At 38.7% G+C, this 17,426-nt stretch overlaps 1 protein-coding gene and 1 pseudogene across 1 annotated transcript; both read right to left on the bottom strand.

The window, feature by feature from the left end:
• Positions 1–1,182: 1,182 nt before the first annotated feature.
• LOC123970596 (cytochrome P450 2J2-like) lies at positions 1,183–7,072 on the bottom strand. Its single transcript, XM_046048722.1, has 9 exons — positions 6,890–7,072; positions 6,021–6,183; positions 2,967–3,116; positions 2,637–2,797; positions 2,377–2,553; positions 2,162–2,303; positions 1,850–2,037; positions 1,597–1,738; positions 1,183–1,482 (listed from the first exon to the last, which is right to left on the bottom strand). The coding sequence occupies exons 1-9, from the start codon at positions 7,070–7,072 to the stop codon at positions 1,307–1,309; spliced, it is 1,482 nt and encodes a 493-aa protein (XP_045904678.1). The 3' UTR covers positions 1,183–1,306.
• Positions 7,073–16,217: 9,145 nt separating this feature from the next.
• Positions 16,218–17,426, bottom strand: part of LOC123971297 — a 10,740-nt pseudogene continuing 9,531 nt past the window's right edge.

Here is a 17,426-nt window from a genome sequence, read left to right as displayed (position 1 = left end):
GTTACACAGTATTAGGGGTGTGGGCTGTATTAAAAGTATCCACTGTTCTCCCATGCTCTAACACACAGTAACGATGTAATGTGTGCTGTTCTCACATTCTTCCTCTGTATGTACACAAACAACAAGGCAGGGAAATATAAAAGGAATTTATTTTATTGTTTGGATACATTATTGTTCAGTGTACATGCTCACATCTGAAACAAACTTTACGTGCTTGTTAACTGTCCCACCCCGCAGACATCTACACACCACTACCAATTTATATTCATAGCGGCAAGTGCTATGTAGCTCCACATAGGGGACACAAGAAGTGACATATAACACCTTCATGCGGCGTCATAACCGCGTAACAAGTTCACAGCCGCACCGGCAGAGCTCCAGAATATGCAACTCGGCCGGCTCACACGCGGACGCGCTTACAAGTGCGAGGGCCCGCCCAACGCTGCTTGCAGCTTTAATGTCTGTTTACACTTGATTTAACCCTGTTCTGGTCCACATCATACTAATATTACAGGACAGATAAGTGATCTTATCAGGAGCAGTAATTTAGAGTCTGTCAATAGGTGACAGTTCTTACATAACTAGCTACAGACACGCCTACTTTTGTCCTAGACCTCTAAGTTATTGCCTTTTCAACCAAACGTCTAAATTGTTGTGAATACATTTTTCAACACAATTAAAGAGGGTAATTGAAAATATGATAAATTGTGCAGCAAATGTGAAGTGGATACTGAACAATCAAGCTACAGATTTTGTTCTAGGATAAATTGATTTAAGATTTTTTTGAGGGGGTTAAATTGATAGATGTGACTCACTAATACTAATACATTATCTTCAGTATTACCTCATTACAATATGTAACATGTACAAGTATATAGCAATTCACATGTCAAATGAAATTGTAAAACAGTCAGTTTTTAGTTGTTTAGTTTGTTTAAACAGTTTGTTCCATGTACTAATGATACCAAATTCCATTTACTAATGATACCGGTGTAAAGGAGATTGCCTCATCAGGTACAATAAAACTAACAGGAAAATCGGGGAAATGTTTACAATCAAAATTGTTAGACACCCACCCAGACTTAAGAAGAGGCCTACACAGGCAAAATAATGGTAAACACCTCTGTGTAAGAAAGGCGACTAGGCATACTATTTGGTCTTGAAACAATAAGCAAATCCAGGTTTCTTTGTCTTTCAACTTGCAAATATCTATCTTTTTTATTTTTAAGTGGCTTTACAAATTAGTTTTCAGATATAAAGTCAGATATTTGATTTTGAGACTTTGTTGTCTAACAGAGATCATTGATCAGCGAGGCAAGGCGTGCATCCTGAACTCCTCAGGGGAATAGGTGAAGCCCAGCACGCCCTCTAAGCTGGGCATTTCTCCTGGAACTGGAGAGAAGGTGAAGCGTTGGAGGAGAGATGAAAAAAACAGGAACAGCTCCATTCTGGCCAGGTGCTCCCCCAAACACACACGTTTACCTGCAGGGAAACAGTCGACAGCAGCTGTAGGTTAGCACATTCTTAACCCACATGTTTCTGACATGAACTACTGTATGTTAGAAATTCTTGTAAGCTAAACAGTATTAAGCAAACCTGCTGAGAACGGTAAGAATGCATCTCTTCTGCGGAACTGGCCCTCTGAATCCAAGAAATGCTCAGGATTGAAGACATGAGGAGTCGCCCACTCATTCTTATCAAACAGCACAGATGCAAGGATTATACTAATAAATGTGCCCTGAAAAAAAAATGATTCATGAGCTGTTGAAATCAGCTGTGTATGAATAATTTACAAATCTTACAACTTATTACATTCATCCCTAGGTGAGTTTGGTAAATAGTCCTTTACTTTGGGTATAAAGTATCCTCCCAGTGTTGTGTCTTTACTGGCCATTTTGGGGAATCCCAGGGGAACAATATTCCCCATCCTTTGAATCTCGTGGATGACAGCATCAGTGTAAGGCAGGTTGGGTCTGTCGGCCATGTTTGGCTGACGAGACTGTCCGATCACTCTGTCTATTTCTGCCTGGACCTTCTCTGAATGAGGAAGCAGATTACAATGGGCAGCTTGTTGATCATTATACACTTGAAAAAGCACCAAACCATCTGTAATTGCATAAGAAAATTGTGAGAAAAATGTTCTTATTAATAAGATACTAACCCTGTATCTCTGGGTAGTGCATCATGTATACGAGGCCCCAGCGTAAAGTGGTGGAACTTGTTTCTGTCCCAGCCTCAATTAGATCAAGCAAGCAAACCAGCAGGGTTTCTATGTTGAAGCCAGCCTGGGGATCCTCCTTTTTCTGGCAAATCAGCAGAAAACACACTATTTTATGACATGATACACAGAGCCATGCTTTCATGGAATTATCTTACCTTCTCCATCTCTGCCAGGTAAACATCAATATAATCTCGAGGGTCATCTGGGTTCCACTCTTCTTGGTGCTTCTCTACTTCCTTTTTCAGGAAAACCATTATCTCCTTGTAGTTGGCGTGAACAGTCTGGTGAGGTCCTGGCAGGTACTTCAGCAAGCCAGGGAAGGCGTCATACAGCTATTCATGGGACAAACTCACATCAGTAATAAACAGTTTGTTTTGTGATCACAACATAATAGTTGAGGCAGATCAGGACTTACCTGAGTCTGAGCAGAGCCTGCAAGCACAATGGCCTCATTGTCCAATTCCAGGAACTTGCGAAATCTTTGGTCGCTGTATTCAAAACGGTGTCCGAAGACCACAGAGGAGATGATGTTACTCACTGCATTCGTTATGATGTAGTGGGGGTTGAATGGCCTTCCTGGGAATATGTTGAATTCAACTCAAGTGATGATAAATTGCATCAGGATGTATAATCACTTATTTGTCACAGACATTCTGTACAATTATGATGTGATGGCGGTCCATTATTAGTAAGTGTAGTAGTCAAGTAGCATGAACTAACAGCTGAGTCTGTATAATGTACTTGCCTTGTTCCTCATTGAAAGCTTCACAGAGGAAGTTGCTTTCCACTTCAATGTATTTTTCCAGTGACTTCTGGCCCTCTCCAAAGTAACGCAGGTGAGTGTTGGCAAACTTCCTCTGCTTCTTCCACAGGTAACCATTGCTCAAAACTATGCCTGCAGGAATGTTTTATCAAAGAAAACACGGCCTGTCATGGGTTTGGGTTGGTTGGGTGTGTTTTGCATTTATTTTCTGTGTTCATTTCCTGCCTTTGTGTTTGCTCTTCGCTGTAGTATTTGTATGTTACTTTGGTCATTTGTTAATTTGTCAGGTTGTTCTGAGTTCTAGTCTTTCTTTCTAGTCTTGTTTTACTGTCTGTGTTCTTTACTTTTTTTTGTAAGCTTATTGTCACTTATGTTGTCTGTGTTATCTTTCATTTTGTGACTTGTGTGTTTCAGTTAGCTTTACTTCCTGTTTTAGTTTGTAGTTAGTCTGCCCTAGTGTCTCTTGTCATGCTTTTCTTCATGTGCTTGTCTCTAATTGTCTAAGTAGTGTCACCTGTGTATACCTGTGTATTTAAGTGGTTGTTTGTCTTTAAGTTGTTACAAGTTAATTGTTTGTATGCGCGCTAGTTTCTACAGGAGTCTCTGTGTGTTTCAAGTGAGTTTCTAGTTTAGACTCAGATTTAGTCTTCGGTTTACTTTTTTTCTCCTAGTAACTTGTGTATTGTACACTCACATTTTGGATTTATGGACATTCTTCTTTCGCCTGCTCTGTCATTCATCGTTGTGTGGAATAATCTCCTTCTACTTACCTGCTCCATCTCCATGTCTGCATCTTGGGTCGAAAAACCTCTGTTTCCAGGTGGCTGTCTCTGTGTTATTATCAATTTAATGATTTATCAACAGTCATCTGTTTATTTTTTTTATACTTTATTATTTATTTAGTTTATCTTCCAGAGTGTAATGGACATTGTTGCCATGGAGACGTGTGTGTATGTGTAGCGTGGGCGCCCTGTGCTACACCCTTGCAGATTTGAACAGCCTACCCCACAACTTATTAACAGTCTGCATGTGCTATCTCTGTGGTAAGTTGCCTTACAACAGCTCTGTTAAATATTGTGGGTAAAAGTGTTAACTTCAGATTTCAGTTGCTTGAGAAAATGTGGTATGATGATTTTGTTGCCTTTTAATTGTGTTTTTCTGTTTATTTGTGAATAATGTATGGTGTATTAGATAGCTTTATTTTAGCTTAAAGGTCCAGTGTAGTGAGAGTGTGTGTGGGTTTTTTTTTGTTTGTGTTTTTTTTTTTTTATACATCATGATACTGAATATATTAAACGGTTCTAATACTCATGTTCCACAATATCAATACTGAAAACGCACTTCACTTCTCTCCTCCTGACAGCGATTTGATATACACACCACTGCAGTGCCCACACAGCCCAGCCTCCTGTCACTCACAGCGCTTTCTTCTCGGCTGCGGTCTTTTTTTTGCTTAGGAAAGTTTCTGGACCTGGAAGTATTGAAGTGGCAGCCAGGACTAGAGCTGGTCGAATTCTCTAAATGCTAAGGAAAGGTGCTTCAATGCTTCCTTTCCTATTTCCTTTAACATAGGTTACACTGGACCATCCTTTATGAAAGGAAAGGAGATAATACCGTCCCAGTGAAGGCTGCTGAACATAAAGTGAGTCTACACACTGCAATATTATCCTCACTTTGATCACGGTACAAGACTAGTAACAGCTCACATGGGTCTCAGTTATTGTTGACAACTTCAGAATCGGAATCAGAAATACTTTATTAATTCCGAGGGGAAATTCTGTGATATGTGTCTAAGATATCCATATTAGCAAGTTATGGCATAAAAGAGAAAAGACTTAGGCTAATGGCCAATGGTAACTTACATGGTGATCAACATCCTTTATCAGTCATGGTCGGTGATTTCTTAAAATTTATTGTAGAAACACTTTATAGCTTATTTCAACAATTCGAAATATAAATCGGTGTTGAAACAGCAAAGCCAAAAGAAAACAAACCAAAAGAAAGAAGGTAATATTTAGTAATCACATTCTCTTACTCGGTTTTCATAATGTGCGTCTGTATTGGAAGGATTTTACTAAATGTGGTCAATGGATTTATAGTTTGAGTTTGACAACGTGCGTCGCTTTAAATGTTGCCACCGCAAGGAATTGTGGGATGGCATTCTCTCCTTTTCGTAAAGGATGGTCCGGTGTACCCTATGCTAAAGGAGATATGAAAGGAAGCATTGAGGCACCTTCCTTAGCTTTTAGAGAATTCGAACAGCTCTTATCATGGCTGTCACTGAAACTTCCGGGTCATTTTACTCGATTAGGAACCTTCCTAAGCAAAAGACTTCGAACACAGCCCTTGTCTACTAAAGTCCCCCCCCCCCCAAACTCTCTGGCCAATCAGAAACATCAACACCCAAGCCCACATTCCTGTTGGCACCTTTTTTTTTTCTGAAATAAATTCACCTTTTCTTTGAACATCAACTCTGGCTTTGAGTTCTGGTCACTGGACTTGACAATCATGACAAGATTACTATGTTGGTTATATGCAAAACACATTAACAATCTGCATGTGCTATCTCTGTGAAGCTTGAGGTTGTGAGACTGGCTGTGATGGAGAACTGACCTTTAACCTCTGTTACCAGTTAAACGGTGAGTTGAAGCTAATGACTAAACGTGTGTGCGCTTTACTGTCCTACATAACCCAACCACTACACCAGCACAACAAATGCTGAATGTAGTTTGAGAAATGTATTGTGCTGTTTATGAACTATATCACTTAGGAGTGCACATGTTAAAAATAAACAGCTATTGTCACTCCCTAATCTCTGCTGTGCTGAATTTGGTCTATCTTGGAAGGATGAGGTCAGAATGTAGATGGCAAAATATCGCGCTATATGTATTCTGCATTAACAATATAGTAGTTTGTCCCATGTGAGCTGAGGCTTTTGGTCAAATCCTTCAACACATCATTAAGATATTTAGTTTTACTCCTTGAGAAGGAGCTCTTGTAAAAGAGTGCCATACATTCATGCTCTCACATACTCACCAAGTCCCTTGGTGACAACATGGAAGAGAGGGACAACAGGTCGATCAACAAAGCTGTCCAGCTGGTTAACAAGAGCCTCTTTGACCATCTTGTATCCTGAAATAAACACCATCCTCTCACTGCCTCTCCTCAAACTGAACACTGGGCCGTACACCCGAGCAAGCTGCATTTAAAAACAAAGTACTTTTAGAGTGAGGAAGTGTTCTAAAAATACTTTGGTATTCTTTCAAGCCGTGTTTGTCCAATGGGATAAAGGGTAGACAAATACATTAATGCTTGCTGCAAAAGGTTTGTCTTACTTGATGCTCTTAATCTGTCTGTTCCTCTGTATTGATACAGATTGTCTTTGATATGTTTTCATAATTTCATAGAAGTGATCCTTTTGCTCCCTAACATACTACTTACTTTTCATGTATTTACCTACAGTTTCTCGCTAATTATATTGCATGTTTTGGGCTTTGTAAATTGTTTCATGTTGCTTTGAAAACTCAGTTACATAAATCTGATGTCAAAAACCCTTTTATAGCCTCTAAATGACATTCCTTCAATAATGACTGACTTTAAACCTGATGTTTGCAAATGTTGCTGTTATTTGACATTTAAAATCATGTTCGAGGAGGTGCTGCATTATTTTGTTAACCTCTTGAACCTCTGAGGCAGCAGAAAATAAAACTTTGAATGAATAATCACTGATATCAAATTGGCAGATGGTGAGAAAACACAATCTTATGTTGTTCTGTATTTATTATTCCTTTTGCTCATCATGTAGACAGGACTACTTTCTGTACACCAAATTTCCCCTTGGATATTAAAGCTCTACTCTACTCCTGGAAGATGTATTCATGCATGTCTAAAAATGTTCCCCTCACCTTCTCCATTGTTTTGAAGTCAACTCCAGTGAATACATTTCCTAGAAAAGGCACAGCCCAGGGACCAGGTGGAAAGCTGTGTGGCCTCCTGTTTCTGAAAACATCAGTCAAAACTAACACTACAAAACTGAAGAACAGCCATCCAGGAAAGTCCATGCACTCAAACAGTGCTTGAAAGATCATGATAAAGATATTTCAAAAAGCTCTCTGCAAATCACAGTTTGCTCCTGTAGACAGGACGGTGGTGCGTCTTTCGGTATCTAGGCGAGGAGGCGAGGAGGCGAGGAGGGGAGGAGGCTGGGAACAAAGGCCCCACTAAGGAAATGTTACATAACAATAGTGGACTCTTGGGGCATCACTGAAGTGAAAAACAACACTGGAGCTTGAACATTTACAGCTGTTAGGTGCTGTATACACATGTACTACAGGTTATGGACGCATGGAGGCTTTTAAATCATTTTAATACAAATAATTTGACCATAATCAGTATACAAATCAAAATGTAGTTGGCAAAGAAAAGTAAATAAAAATGTAAAGACTTTTAAACACATTTAAAGTTTTTTACTTACATAGTAGATGGAATTTTATGCAGGTGTATATAATGGAAGTATTAAGAAGATAACCGTTTCATGATCTCAATATAGCATAGAGCTATAACTGTAGTTAAATGATGTAACAGCAGTCCGTGTGTATTTATTGATATAAAAATGCACTTTGGACTGAATATTTCACTGGATTTGATCGTCTGGACCTTTGCCAACATAACAAGGCCAGTTTTGTCAAAATGTAATCCATCGATATGCTACGGCTTTTCTGGTAAGTGGCGTCAATTTTGATTATTAGCAGTGCTTAAAATGGGTCACCGGTATCAGTACTTCTACATTTTACTCTTTGGCGTAGTGGGACTTTTCTTGGGTACCGGTGTCCTCTCCATATCAGGTTCTCTGGGCACTATGTGACGCTCACCTGTTCCCGTTCTCGCTGGCCTCCTAATCTCTTGGTAGAAACAGAGGAGAAAGAAGCTCAGGTGCCTTTCATGTTGCTCATCAACGTAGCTTTTTCGTGAACTGACTAATCACAGCCTGTAGGCGACATTAAAAAGAGTTTGATGCGCTACAGCAAACTTTAGAAATGTTGAACTTGGTGCTCTACATGAATTATTATTGACGAGTACTACTTAGCATTAACTTATTAGAAACTGACCACCATGTAGATAATTTTTCTCAAAAGAATTTAATGAATGGAAACAACCCACACAAATAAAACTGCTGTCCAACTGCAACTAATATTATACTAGTGGTAAGGTAGGCTATCTGAAATTATAATGAATACACTAACATGAGCCCTAATACCAGCCGATAAACAATGCAGAATTTAAATGTGGAGTACCAGCAAGGCTGGGCAATAAAGCAATAATAATTATCTCAATATAATTTTCTTCAATAACAATATAACAAATGTTCAATAAATGTTTAATTTAATTCATTTGAATCATAGACAAATCAGCACTTATTTTTCTATGTAGATTTATTTTCTAGATATTTATTTTGTCCAACTTTTACCCAGGAGCAAAAATCCGCCATTAAACTTGAAAGAAACAATGATCTGACATTTATTGTGATAATTATCGATATCCAATGACATGAAATTTTTTATTTTGATAACATTTCTGGCCATATTGCCCAGCCCTTTTCCCGCTTCAAGCATTGATTATAGGAGGTGGCAGAAACGTTTTACCAGAATGCAGGAAATTAAGTGTTCAATTCTCAGTTTTTCAGGGACAGGACCCCCAGACCCCCAGATTGAATATTTTTTTGTAACAGTGTACAAACCCGGTATCGTAACTCCTCATGTCTCGATAGCTAATCGTCCCCTAATCTAAGCCACTATGTTCCCATCACTTTTCAACACGGAGTTACACTCTTGCCCCTTACCTTTCATCTTTGTTGTAATCCCCAAACGCATTTCAGGCACAGAAATTTTTCTTGCTTCGAGCCCTGAATGCATTAAGTGGGTGAAAATAAACATAGAAACAACTTGGATGTCTGTAAATTGTTTCTTTTCTTACTACATAAGAATGAATTCATTTTAGCATAATATGCTACAGATGTTGTAGAATAGGCCATATTATACAGTCACATCTTTATAAAGGGAACCCTTAGCCTAATAGTCTTAATTATTTTATCCGTAAAGATAGATAAAGATAAACAGGAAATCCAGCATGGAGATGATTTACAAAGTTTTTTGATGGACATAAGATCTTGAAAAATAGCTATCTGTAGTTAGCTTGGTTAATCATGCAGCTAGCCAGAGGTGGGACTAAGTAATCATTTTACAAGTCACAAGTAAAGTAAAATAATTAAAATGTAATACTGTTTTTAAAAAATATTAAATATGCATTAGGCCTACCATAGGAAGTTGTAGCAGTTACAACCCCCTGTCATGTTGGCTCAAGTTGGATTTATAAAACAAAATGAGTGTCATTGTGAAATGGCACCCGGAGCAATTATCGTTTTATCTTAATTAACTTTTTATAAATGGTGGAAGCAGCTTAATAAGACAGAGTATTAGGGCCATATTAAGAAAAAAACATTGAGGATGAAGAGTTTTTATTTATTTTGTATTTCGAGAATAAAGTCAACATGTCGAGAATAAAGTCAACATGACGAGAATAAGGTAAATTCCTTTAGTCCATCAGATCATGTTGGAGCGACTGTCTGCTATGCCAGCTGCCATGTGCGCAACACCATAGATATGGGTTAGGCTACATCCTTGGAGTGTAAAGGTGAGTTTTTGAAGCGATGCAACCTTATTCTTAACTGTAAGAGAAAGCTGCATGAAATAAATAATAGTGTAAAGCCTATTTATTTATGATTGACATAAATATGTCGTTACCATTGAACTATAAACTATTAGATCATGTGAACCTCTTGTGACTGTTATATCAATTTTAAAGGACCATAATTCGCTAGAACACCGGGTCCCTGTACCTGGAAGAAATGTCAGTCACCGTGACAGATTTCCTATGAGATCGAGGGGTCCCAGAAGAAGCCCTCACACTAATGGAGGAGCAAAAGGTGCGTGGGGCTGAGGGAGAAGTCCAGTATTAACACATTTATTCTCTGAGAAAACACATTGTAGTGGATCAGCCAGTGTGGATTTGATAATTTTATATCAAATAAATTTGGAGATCCCAAATTCTTTTTTCTCTCCCTGAGAGAAAGAGGAGGGGGGTTGAGATATCAACCCTCAACAGACAGCTGAAGTACCCCAAAGGAGGGGGTGAAAGGTTTGATCTGCTCCCAAGTGCTGCTTGGATGGTTTCAGTCATAAAACCTACCACCTCCGGTGAAGTTAACAGACTAACATGCATGACAATATTATAGAGACTAACTTCAACCTGAACCAGGCTGTGAGGACCTCCGCAGCCATAAGCTAAACAACCTCTAAACACTCACAAGACCAAAAGGGCAGGGTAACCATGGTAATGAAGCTCCTCTTTCAGATTACCTCAGACATCAAAGACTTCTTCTTCAGTCTTGACTCTCTACCCCACCAAAGAGCCATTAATTTGGACTCTAGCTTGGCGTGAGGAACTCCAGACGCCTGAGAAGGACACCGCCCACATTCCTTTGTGGGGACAAATGAATACTCTCTCCTTATAACTTGCCTATTACCCTGTTTTACTAAATAATCTTTGTTAGGTTACTTAGCAGGTCTCTCCACTCTATTTGAGTAGTTATATTACTGTGATATGATACAGAAATATTATCCTGTACTACTTAATTAATTTCGAATTTAACATTAAATAACCATTTCTTCCCTAGTGAGAGAGTAAAATGTTCTCTCGTGGAACCAGTGTCCCCCAAGAGGATGAAGAAGAAGTATTACATGCCATCTGAAATTCCGCTTCTGCTGTATAATTGTATTACTTTGTACTTATTTGTTCATAATCTGATGCAATGTTCGTGTAACTTGCTTATATTCTCTAAGTAAGAATGTGTAACAGCTAATATTATCCAGGAAATATTGAGTTAAGTGTTTTTCATTCTGAAATCCTGAAAATGTGTTTAACTGGTAACCATTCTAATATTACAACGATTAAGTAACTTTCCTTTCCTTTTTATCAAATGCTTAAAACTAAGAACGGTATAACTGTTTGACATTAAAGGTTTGATTGTGGGAAGATATTTGATTAAAATACGTGCATATAGTCTTTAGGACCATATTAAAAGTTAATGTACCAAAGCCTCCTCCTGAGACCGGAAGCCAAGCCCCCTGGGGACACGCCCAAAGGAGCCAGACCAACAAAAAAGCTCTTTGTTGCTCGCTCTCTTCACTTGGGGTAGGATTCATCCCTCATTAGGAGTGTCTGGCATTTAGGGGAAAAGAACGGTTTGTTACATATAATCTTAGAACTATTGTGACTGTTGACATTATTGTAACTATATATGTTTTCCCCGTGTAAACTCAATAAGATTGGTACAAAATTATTTATTTATCATTCGCAAAAACAAATGGGCCGACGAACGATAAAGCTGGGTCAGGCCGCTGCCCATTGATTCATTTTCTATACTGACTCGGGGCTGGCCCAATCACATCTCTTACTTCTGCCCTCTGTTTCAAGTGTCGGAGCCAAAAATCTCAATAAAATCTGGGGATGCTGCCCATTGTGTCTAAAATGTGTTAATTTTAAATGTCTGGGTAAAAACTATTAACTTTATTCCATTGCATTTTATTTTTAAGCAATAACATTCAGTTTACTACTGCTGCTCCTTATAATATCAAATAATGCCATAAATCAAATATTGTTATTTCAGTGTTGATGCACGACAGAGAGAGCACAAGTGTGTCTCTCTCTCTCTCACACACACACACACCTGTCTACTGTACGGTCTCTCTCTGTACGACAGACAAATAGTGGAAAAGACACCAGAGAGCCAGCTTGTTTTTATTTTTAATTTTGTGATTTTTTACAGATGTACACAATGGTGTATCCACGTGATACCAGCTAAATTTAAGTTGGGGGTGAAACTACCAGATAATAAGCAATGTCACGCCTCACTAGCAAGCCAACAGTATTTATTTCATCAGTGCAAAACGTGCAAAACGTACAAAACTTACTGAGCTTGTTGCAAATGTTCATTTCAAGATAGTGTTACCTAGAATTTTTTTGAAGGGGGAAATTTTAAGGTCATCCTACACACTTGTGACTGACTGCTTGCACCAACAGGAGGTGTCGGGGTCGTGTTACTCTATGCAGCACACAAACTGCGGGATTCCTGCACTTTCCCTCTTTAACAAGACATAACAAAAGACAAGACAAAACAGCAACGGTGTCACAGAAAATTTGTGTTTTTGACCTTGACTTTTTCATATGGGATACCTTGAAACCGGTAACTGGCCCATGCTGTGATTGGCGCATGTGTCTGTGTCACACACAACTCACACGCACCTACCAGTCAGCAAAGGGAATATCTATGGTGGCGTGCAGGGATGTCCTGGAACTGAAATTCAGCCCAGGACTTTGAGACGGAGAGGCCTTTTTTATTATTATTTGTTATTTTAATATATAGTGTTGTACTTGTGTACAGTCAATTTTATTATGATGAAGACCTTCAAGAAACTTTTGATCACATCTGCCTCTTAAGTTTGTATGAGCAATGCACCACTGCACTGAACAAAACCAGGTCAGGCAAGCCTGAGTCAGTCTGAATGCTAAAATAGTTAAATATAATCAAAAACACAATGCAGTCCAATAAAATAGAGCAGTGTGTGTATGTGTGTATGTGCATAAAAATCAAATCCCTCATCTTCTGCTCTGAGTAGGCCTATCCCTGGCTCAGTTCCCCTTTGCTGGACGCTGATTCTGCGTGTACTGATTGTACAGTTACATATGAATGAGAAGAACATCAGTAATAAATACAACTAACAATAATCCATTTTCTAATTCGATCTATGGATGATTGCCCACTGCTTCTCTTCCTTGTCCTTCTCCTACAGCTCCTCCTGTTCCTTCTTCCTTCAACTGTTGTTTATAATATATATAAATATATAATATAGCCTATATGCCTGTACATAAATCGTAGGTGTCATTTACACTGGGGACACTTCCCCACCACATTTTTGTCCCCATAGCTTTTTGAAAGCTTTTGTTAAAAATGCATAAAATAGCTTGCACCAAGAAATGTTAACTAATACATTAAAATACTTTGAGAAAGGTTTATTTGCACAATAAGAAAACATGCAAAGCAATTTAAATATAGAAGAAACCAATGTGCATTGTCCAAAAAAAGTAACAGGCTGCTGATTACTGCACTATATTCTGTTATTTTTTTCTATCAATGAATTCTCACCTGCCAGCTGAATCTTTTGTTTCTCTTTTTATAAATAAAGACATTTCCACCCTAAATTTGAGCAGAAAATGTCTCCAGAATGCAGGTAATAAATTGTTAATGCTCAAAGTCCTCTTCTCTCATCTTGTTTTTGAGCATTGTCAGGTCTTGTGACACGCTCACACACACACACACACACACACACACACAGTAAAGGCCTGGTTTGTATTGAACTAACTTCATTCAACAGTAGCAATAAAAGAACGACTAAAAACCTGCTCCAAACAGAGTTTGTGCAAGAGAGAGCTAAATCAGACACACACAATACTCTCCTACTTATTGATATATCATTGCAGCTAAATGTATTTCCTAATGCAACAAACAGAGAACCATTGTTGTTTGTATAAAGTAACTTTTATCACATTATTAATCAATTATATATTTTTTATTGTTTATATATGTGAATTTGTGCTCTGGCAACATTTCAACCTAAAATTCATGGCAATGAGAGAAAGAGAGAGACCTCATCTCATGGAAACAGGTTTCTGCTACTACATATCAAAGTTTCATCCTCACTAGAGGACGAGCTGTCCAGGCTGGATCCTGATCCTTCTCACAAGAGGTGTTACAATAACTATCACAATAGAAAGTAAACTCAATCATGCATGTCTTTATTCCACAGCAGCAAAGTCGCAGACATCAGCCCAAGGATCGGTAGGCCTACGTGATGTCCGTGTGTGGCGGTGGTTGCACTTACTGATCCTCCAGAAATGCTTGGGAAAATGCAGTGTGTGTGGAAGCTTCCACGCTACTCGGCCAATAAAAGAGCTTTGTTACTGAAAAGCTATTTGATTCAGAAAATAGCAATGCTACCACAAAGCTACTGAGAAATGTACGCCATATAACATTACAATTTGATTTAGTTATAACGTAACACTGGTTTGCGAGTCTGGGAAATGTGTTGATTAGTATATAAGCTGTCATTGATTGCATTGCACATTACATGGTTGTGGTCTGTGACAAACAGGTTAGAGGTTTATTGTTGACCCGCCGTCAAAGGGTACAGATGACCCTGGCCCAAGGCATAGGGGGGGGCCCATGCAAAGGTCTATGGTTAATCCTTAAATGGGATCAAGTTAGACACTTAAATTACTGACTTTTAAAAATTACAAAAATTTTTAGATGTATTTACATGATAAATAAATGTATTATTATCATAAAAACATATTTCGAACTTGTCATCTGATAACCTACCCCCTGCTGTTATTGTAAAAATGGTATGGTCAAAACATTTGGCCGGATTAAACCGGGATTTTCCAGATATCCTGGCTTAATTAAGCGACTCCGTTTCACGAAAGCAGTAGCATATAAGTTACCATGGCGATTTATTCTGTGCAGCTAGCCTGCTCCAGACCAGGCTAACAGCCAGGCTTAGTTAATCCTGGTCCCTTATCTGTTCAGTCAGCGGTCACGCTGATCAGAGTGGGGATTTTTTCCAGTTATTCCATGTTCTTATGTATTTTATTTGCATATTTTTCATTAAGAGGCAGATGTGATCAAAAGTTTCTTGAAGGTCTTCATCATAATAAAATTGACTGTACACAAGTACAACACTATATATTAAAATAACTGCAAAAAAAAAGGCCTCTCCGTCTCAAAGTCCTGGGCTGAATTTCAGTTCCAGGACATCCCTGCACGCCACCATAGATATTCCCTTTGCTGACTGGTAGGTGCGTGTGTGTTGTGTGTGACACAGACACATGCGCCAATCACAGCATGGGCCAGTTACCGGTTTCAAGGTATCCCATATGAAAAAGTCAAGGTCAAAAACACAAATTTTCTGTGACACCGTTGCTGTTTTCTTATGTCTTGTTAACGACTGAAAGTGCAGGAATCCCGCAGTTTGTGTGCTGCATAGAGTAACACGACCCCGACACCTCCTGTTGGTGCAAGCAGTCAGTCACAAGTGTGTAGGATGACTAAAGGCGGCGAACCCCTTAAAATTTCCCCCTTCAAAAAAATTCTAGGTAACACTATCTTGAAATGAACATTTGCAACAAGCTCAGTAAGTTTTGCACGTTTTGCACTGATGAACATCTGGTAGTTTCACCCCCCAACTTAAATTTAGCTGGTATCACGTGGATACACCATTGTGTACATCTGTAAAAAATCACAAAATAAAAAATAAAAACAAACTGGCTTTCTGGTGTCTTTTCCACTATTTGTCTGTCGTACAGAGAGAGACCGTACAGTAGACAGGTGTGTGTGTGTGTGTGTGTGTGAGACACACACTCGTGCTCTCTCTGTCATGCATCAACACTGAAATAACAATATTTGATTTTATGGCATTATTTGATATTATAAGTAGCAGCAGTAGTAAACTGAATGTTGTTGCTTAAAAATAAAATGCATTGTGTTCAATGGAATAAAGTTAATAGTTTTTACCCAGACATTTAAAATTAACACATTTTAGACCTGAAACCATGAAACCATGAAACCGATATCATACTGGCTCATGTCTACCTCTAACCTTACTACATGTCATTTTATTTTGACATAATGGGCAGCATCCCCAGATTTTATTGAGATTTTTGGCTCTGAACCACGCTTCTGCTTCTGACACGTGAAACAGAGGGCAGAAGTAAGAGATGTGATTGGGCCAGCCCCGAGTCAGTATAGAAAATGAATCAATGGGCAGCGGCCTGACCCAGCTTTATCGTTCGTCGGCCCATTTGTTTTTGCGAATGATAAATAAATAATTTTGTACCAATCTTATTGAGTTTACACGGGGAAAACATATATAGTTACAATAATGTCAACAGTCACAATAGTTCTAAGATTATATGTGACAAACCGTTCTTTTCCCCTAAATGCCAGACACTCCTAATGAGGGATGAATCCTACCCCAATATGCTCACTCACACATTCAGACCTATGACAGATGCTGTATCAATATAAGTATATTTCATTTTCCATGTCAAATGAAATTGTAGGACAGTCAATATTTTTAATTTAGTTTCTTTAAACATCTTCATTCAAAGTGAGAATGTATTAGCTACCACTACCACAAAAGTTACACGTGCAAAGTTAACTGTAACATTAGTAGCAAGCTGTTATTTATGATCTCAAAGTCCCCGGTACTCTCGCGCAGGTGTTTTCAGTTCTTTTTTTCATTGAAGTCACCAAATGCCATGTGCTAATGACACATGTGTAAGGTAGGCTTTCCCATCAGTTGCAATAAAACTAACAGGAAAGTCAGGGAAAAATTAAACAATTGTGACGGTAGGCACCCACGCAGACAAAAGAAGAGGTCTACACAGGCAAAATAATGGAAGTACAGGTGGTCTAATTACCTGTAAGAACCAAATCAAAGGTGACTGGGCTGGTCTTCAAACAATAAGCAAATCAAGGTGTCTTTGACTTACAACATGAAAATGTCCATCTCCTTCACAGACATGGTGATTTTCTTTATTTTTACATGACTTTATTTTGGTCATATGGGTGGTCATATCACACAGGCTAGTTTTCAGAAGAAAGTCAGATATTTGATCATCATGTCATTGTAGATGACATACAAAAAAGATTTGAATCTAGTATCTTTGACTGTTGTCTCAGAGAGATCATTGAGATCATTGATCAGCGAGGCACTGCTAGCACCCTGAACTCCTCAGGGGAACAGGTGAAGCCCAGCACGCCCTCTAAGCTGGGCATTTCGCCCGGAACTGGAGAGAAGGTGAAGCGTTGGAGGAGAGATGAAAAAAACAGGAACAGCTCCATTCTGGCCAGGTGCTCCCCCAAACACACACGTTTACCTGCAGGGAAACAGTCGACAGCAGCTGTAGGTTAGCACATTCTTAACCCACATGTTTCTGACATGAACTACTGTATGTTAGAAATTCTTGTAAGCTAAACAGTATTAAGCAAACCTGCTGAGAACGGTAAGAATGCATCTCTTCTGCGGAACTGGCCCTCTGAATCCAAGAAATGCTCAGGATTGAAGACATGAGGAGTCGCCCACTCATTCTTATCAAACAGCACAGATGCAAGGATTGTACTAATAAATGTGCCCTGAAAAAAAAATGATTCATGAGCTGTTGAAATCAGCTGTGTATGAATAATTTACAAATCTTACAACTTATTACATTCATCCCTAGGTGAGTTTGGTAAATAGTCCTTTACTTTGGGTATAAAGTATCCTCCCA

This window comes from Micropterus dolomieu, linkage group LG05, assembly GCF_021292245.1.
Source record: "Micropterus dolomieu isolate WLL.071019.BEF.003 ecotype Adirondacks linkage group LG05, ASM2129224v1, whole genome shotgun sequence".
Lineage (NCBI taxonomy): Eukaryota > Metazoa > Chordata > Actinopteri > Centrarchiformes > Centrarchidae > Micropterus > Micropterus dolomieu.
Note: the sequence above shows the minus strand (reverse complement) of the source record. Positions and strands in the feature narration are given on the sequence as shown.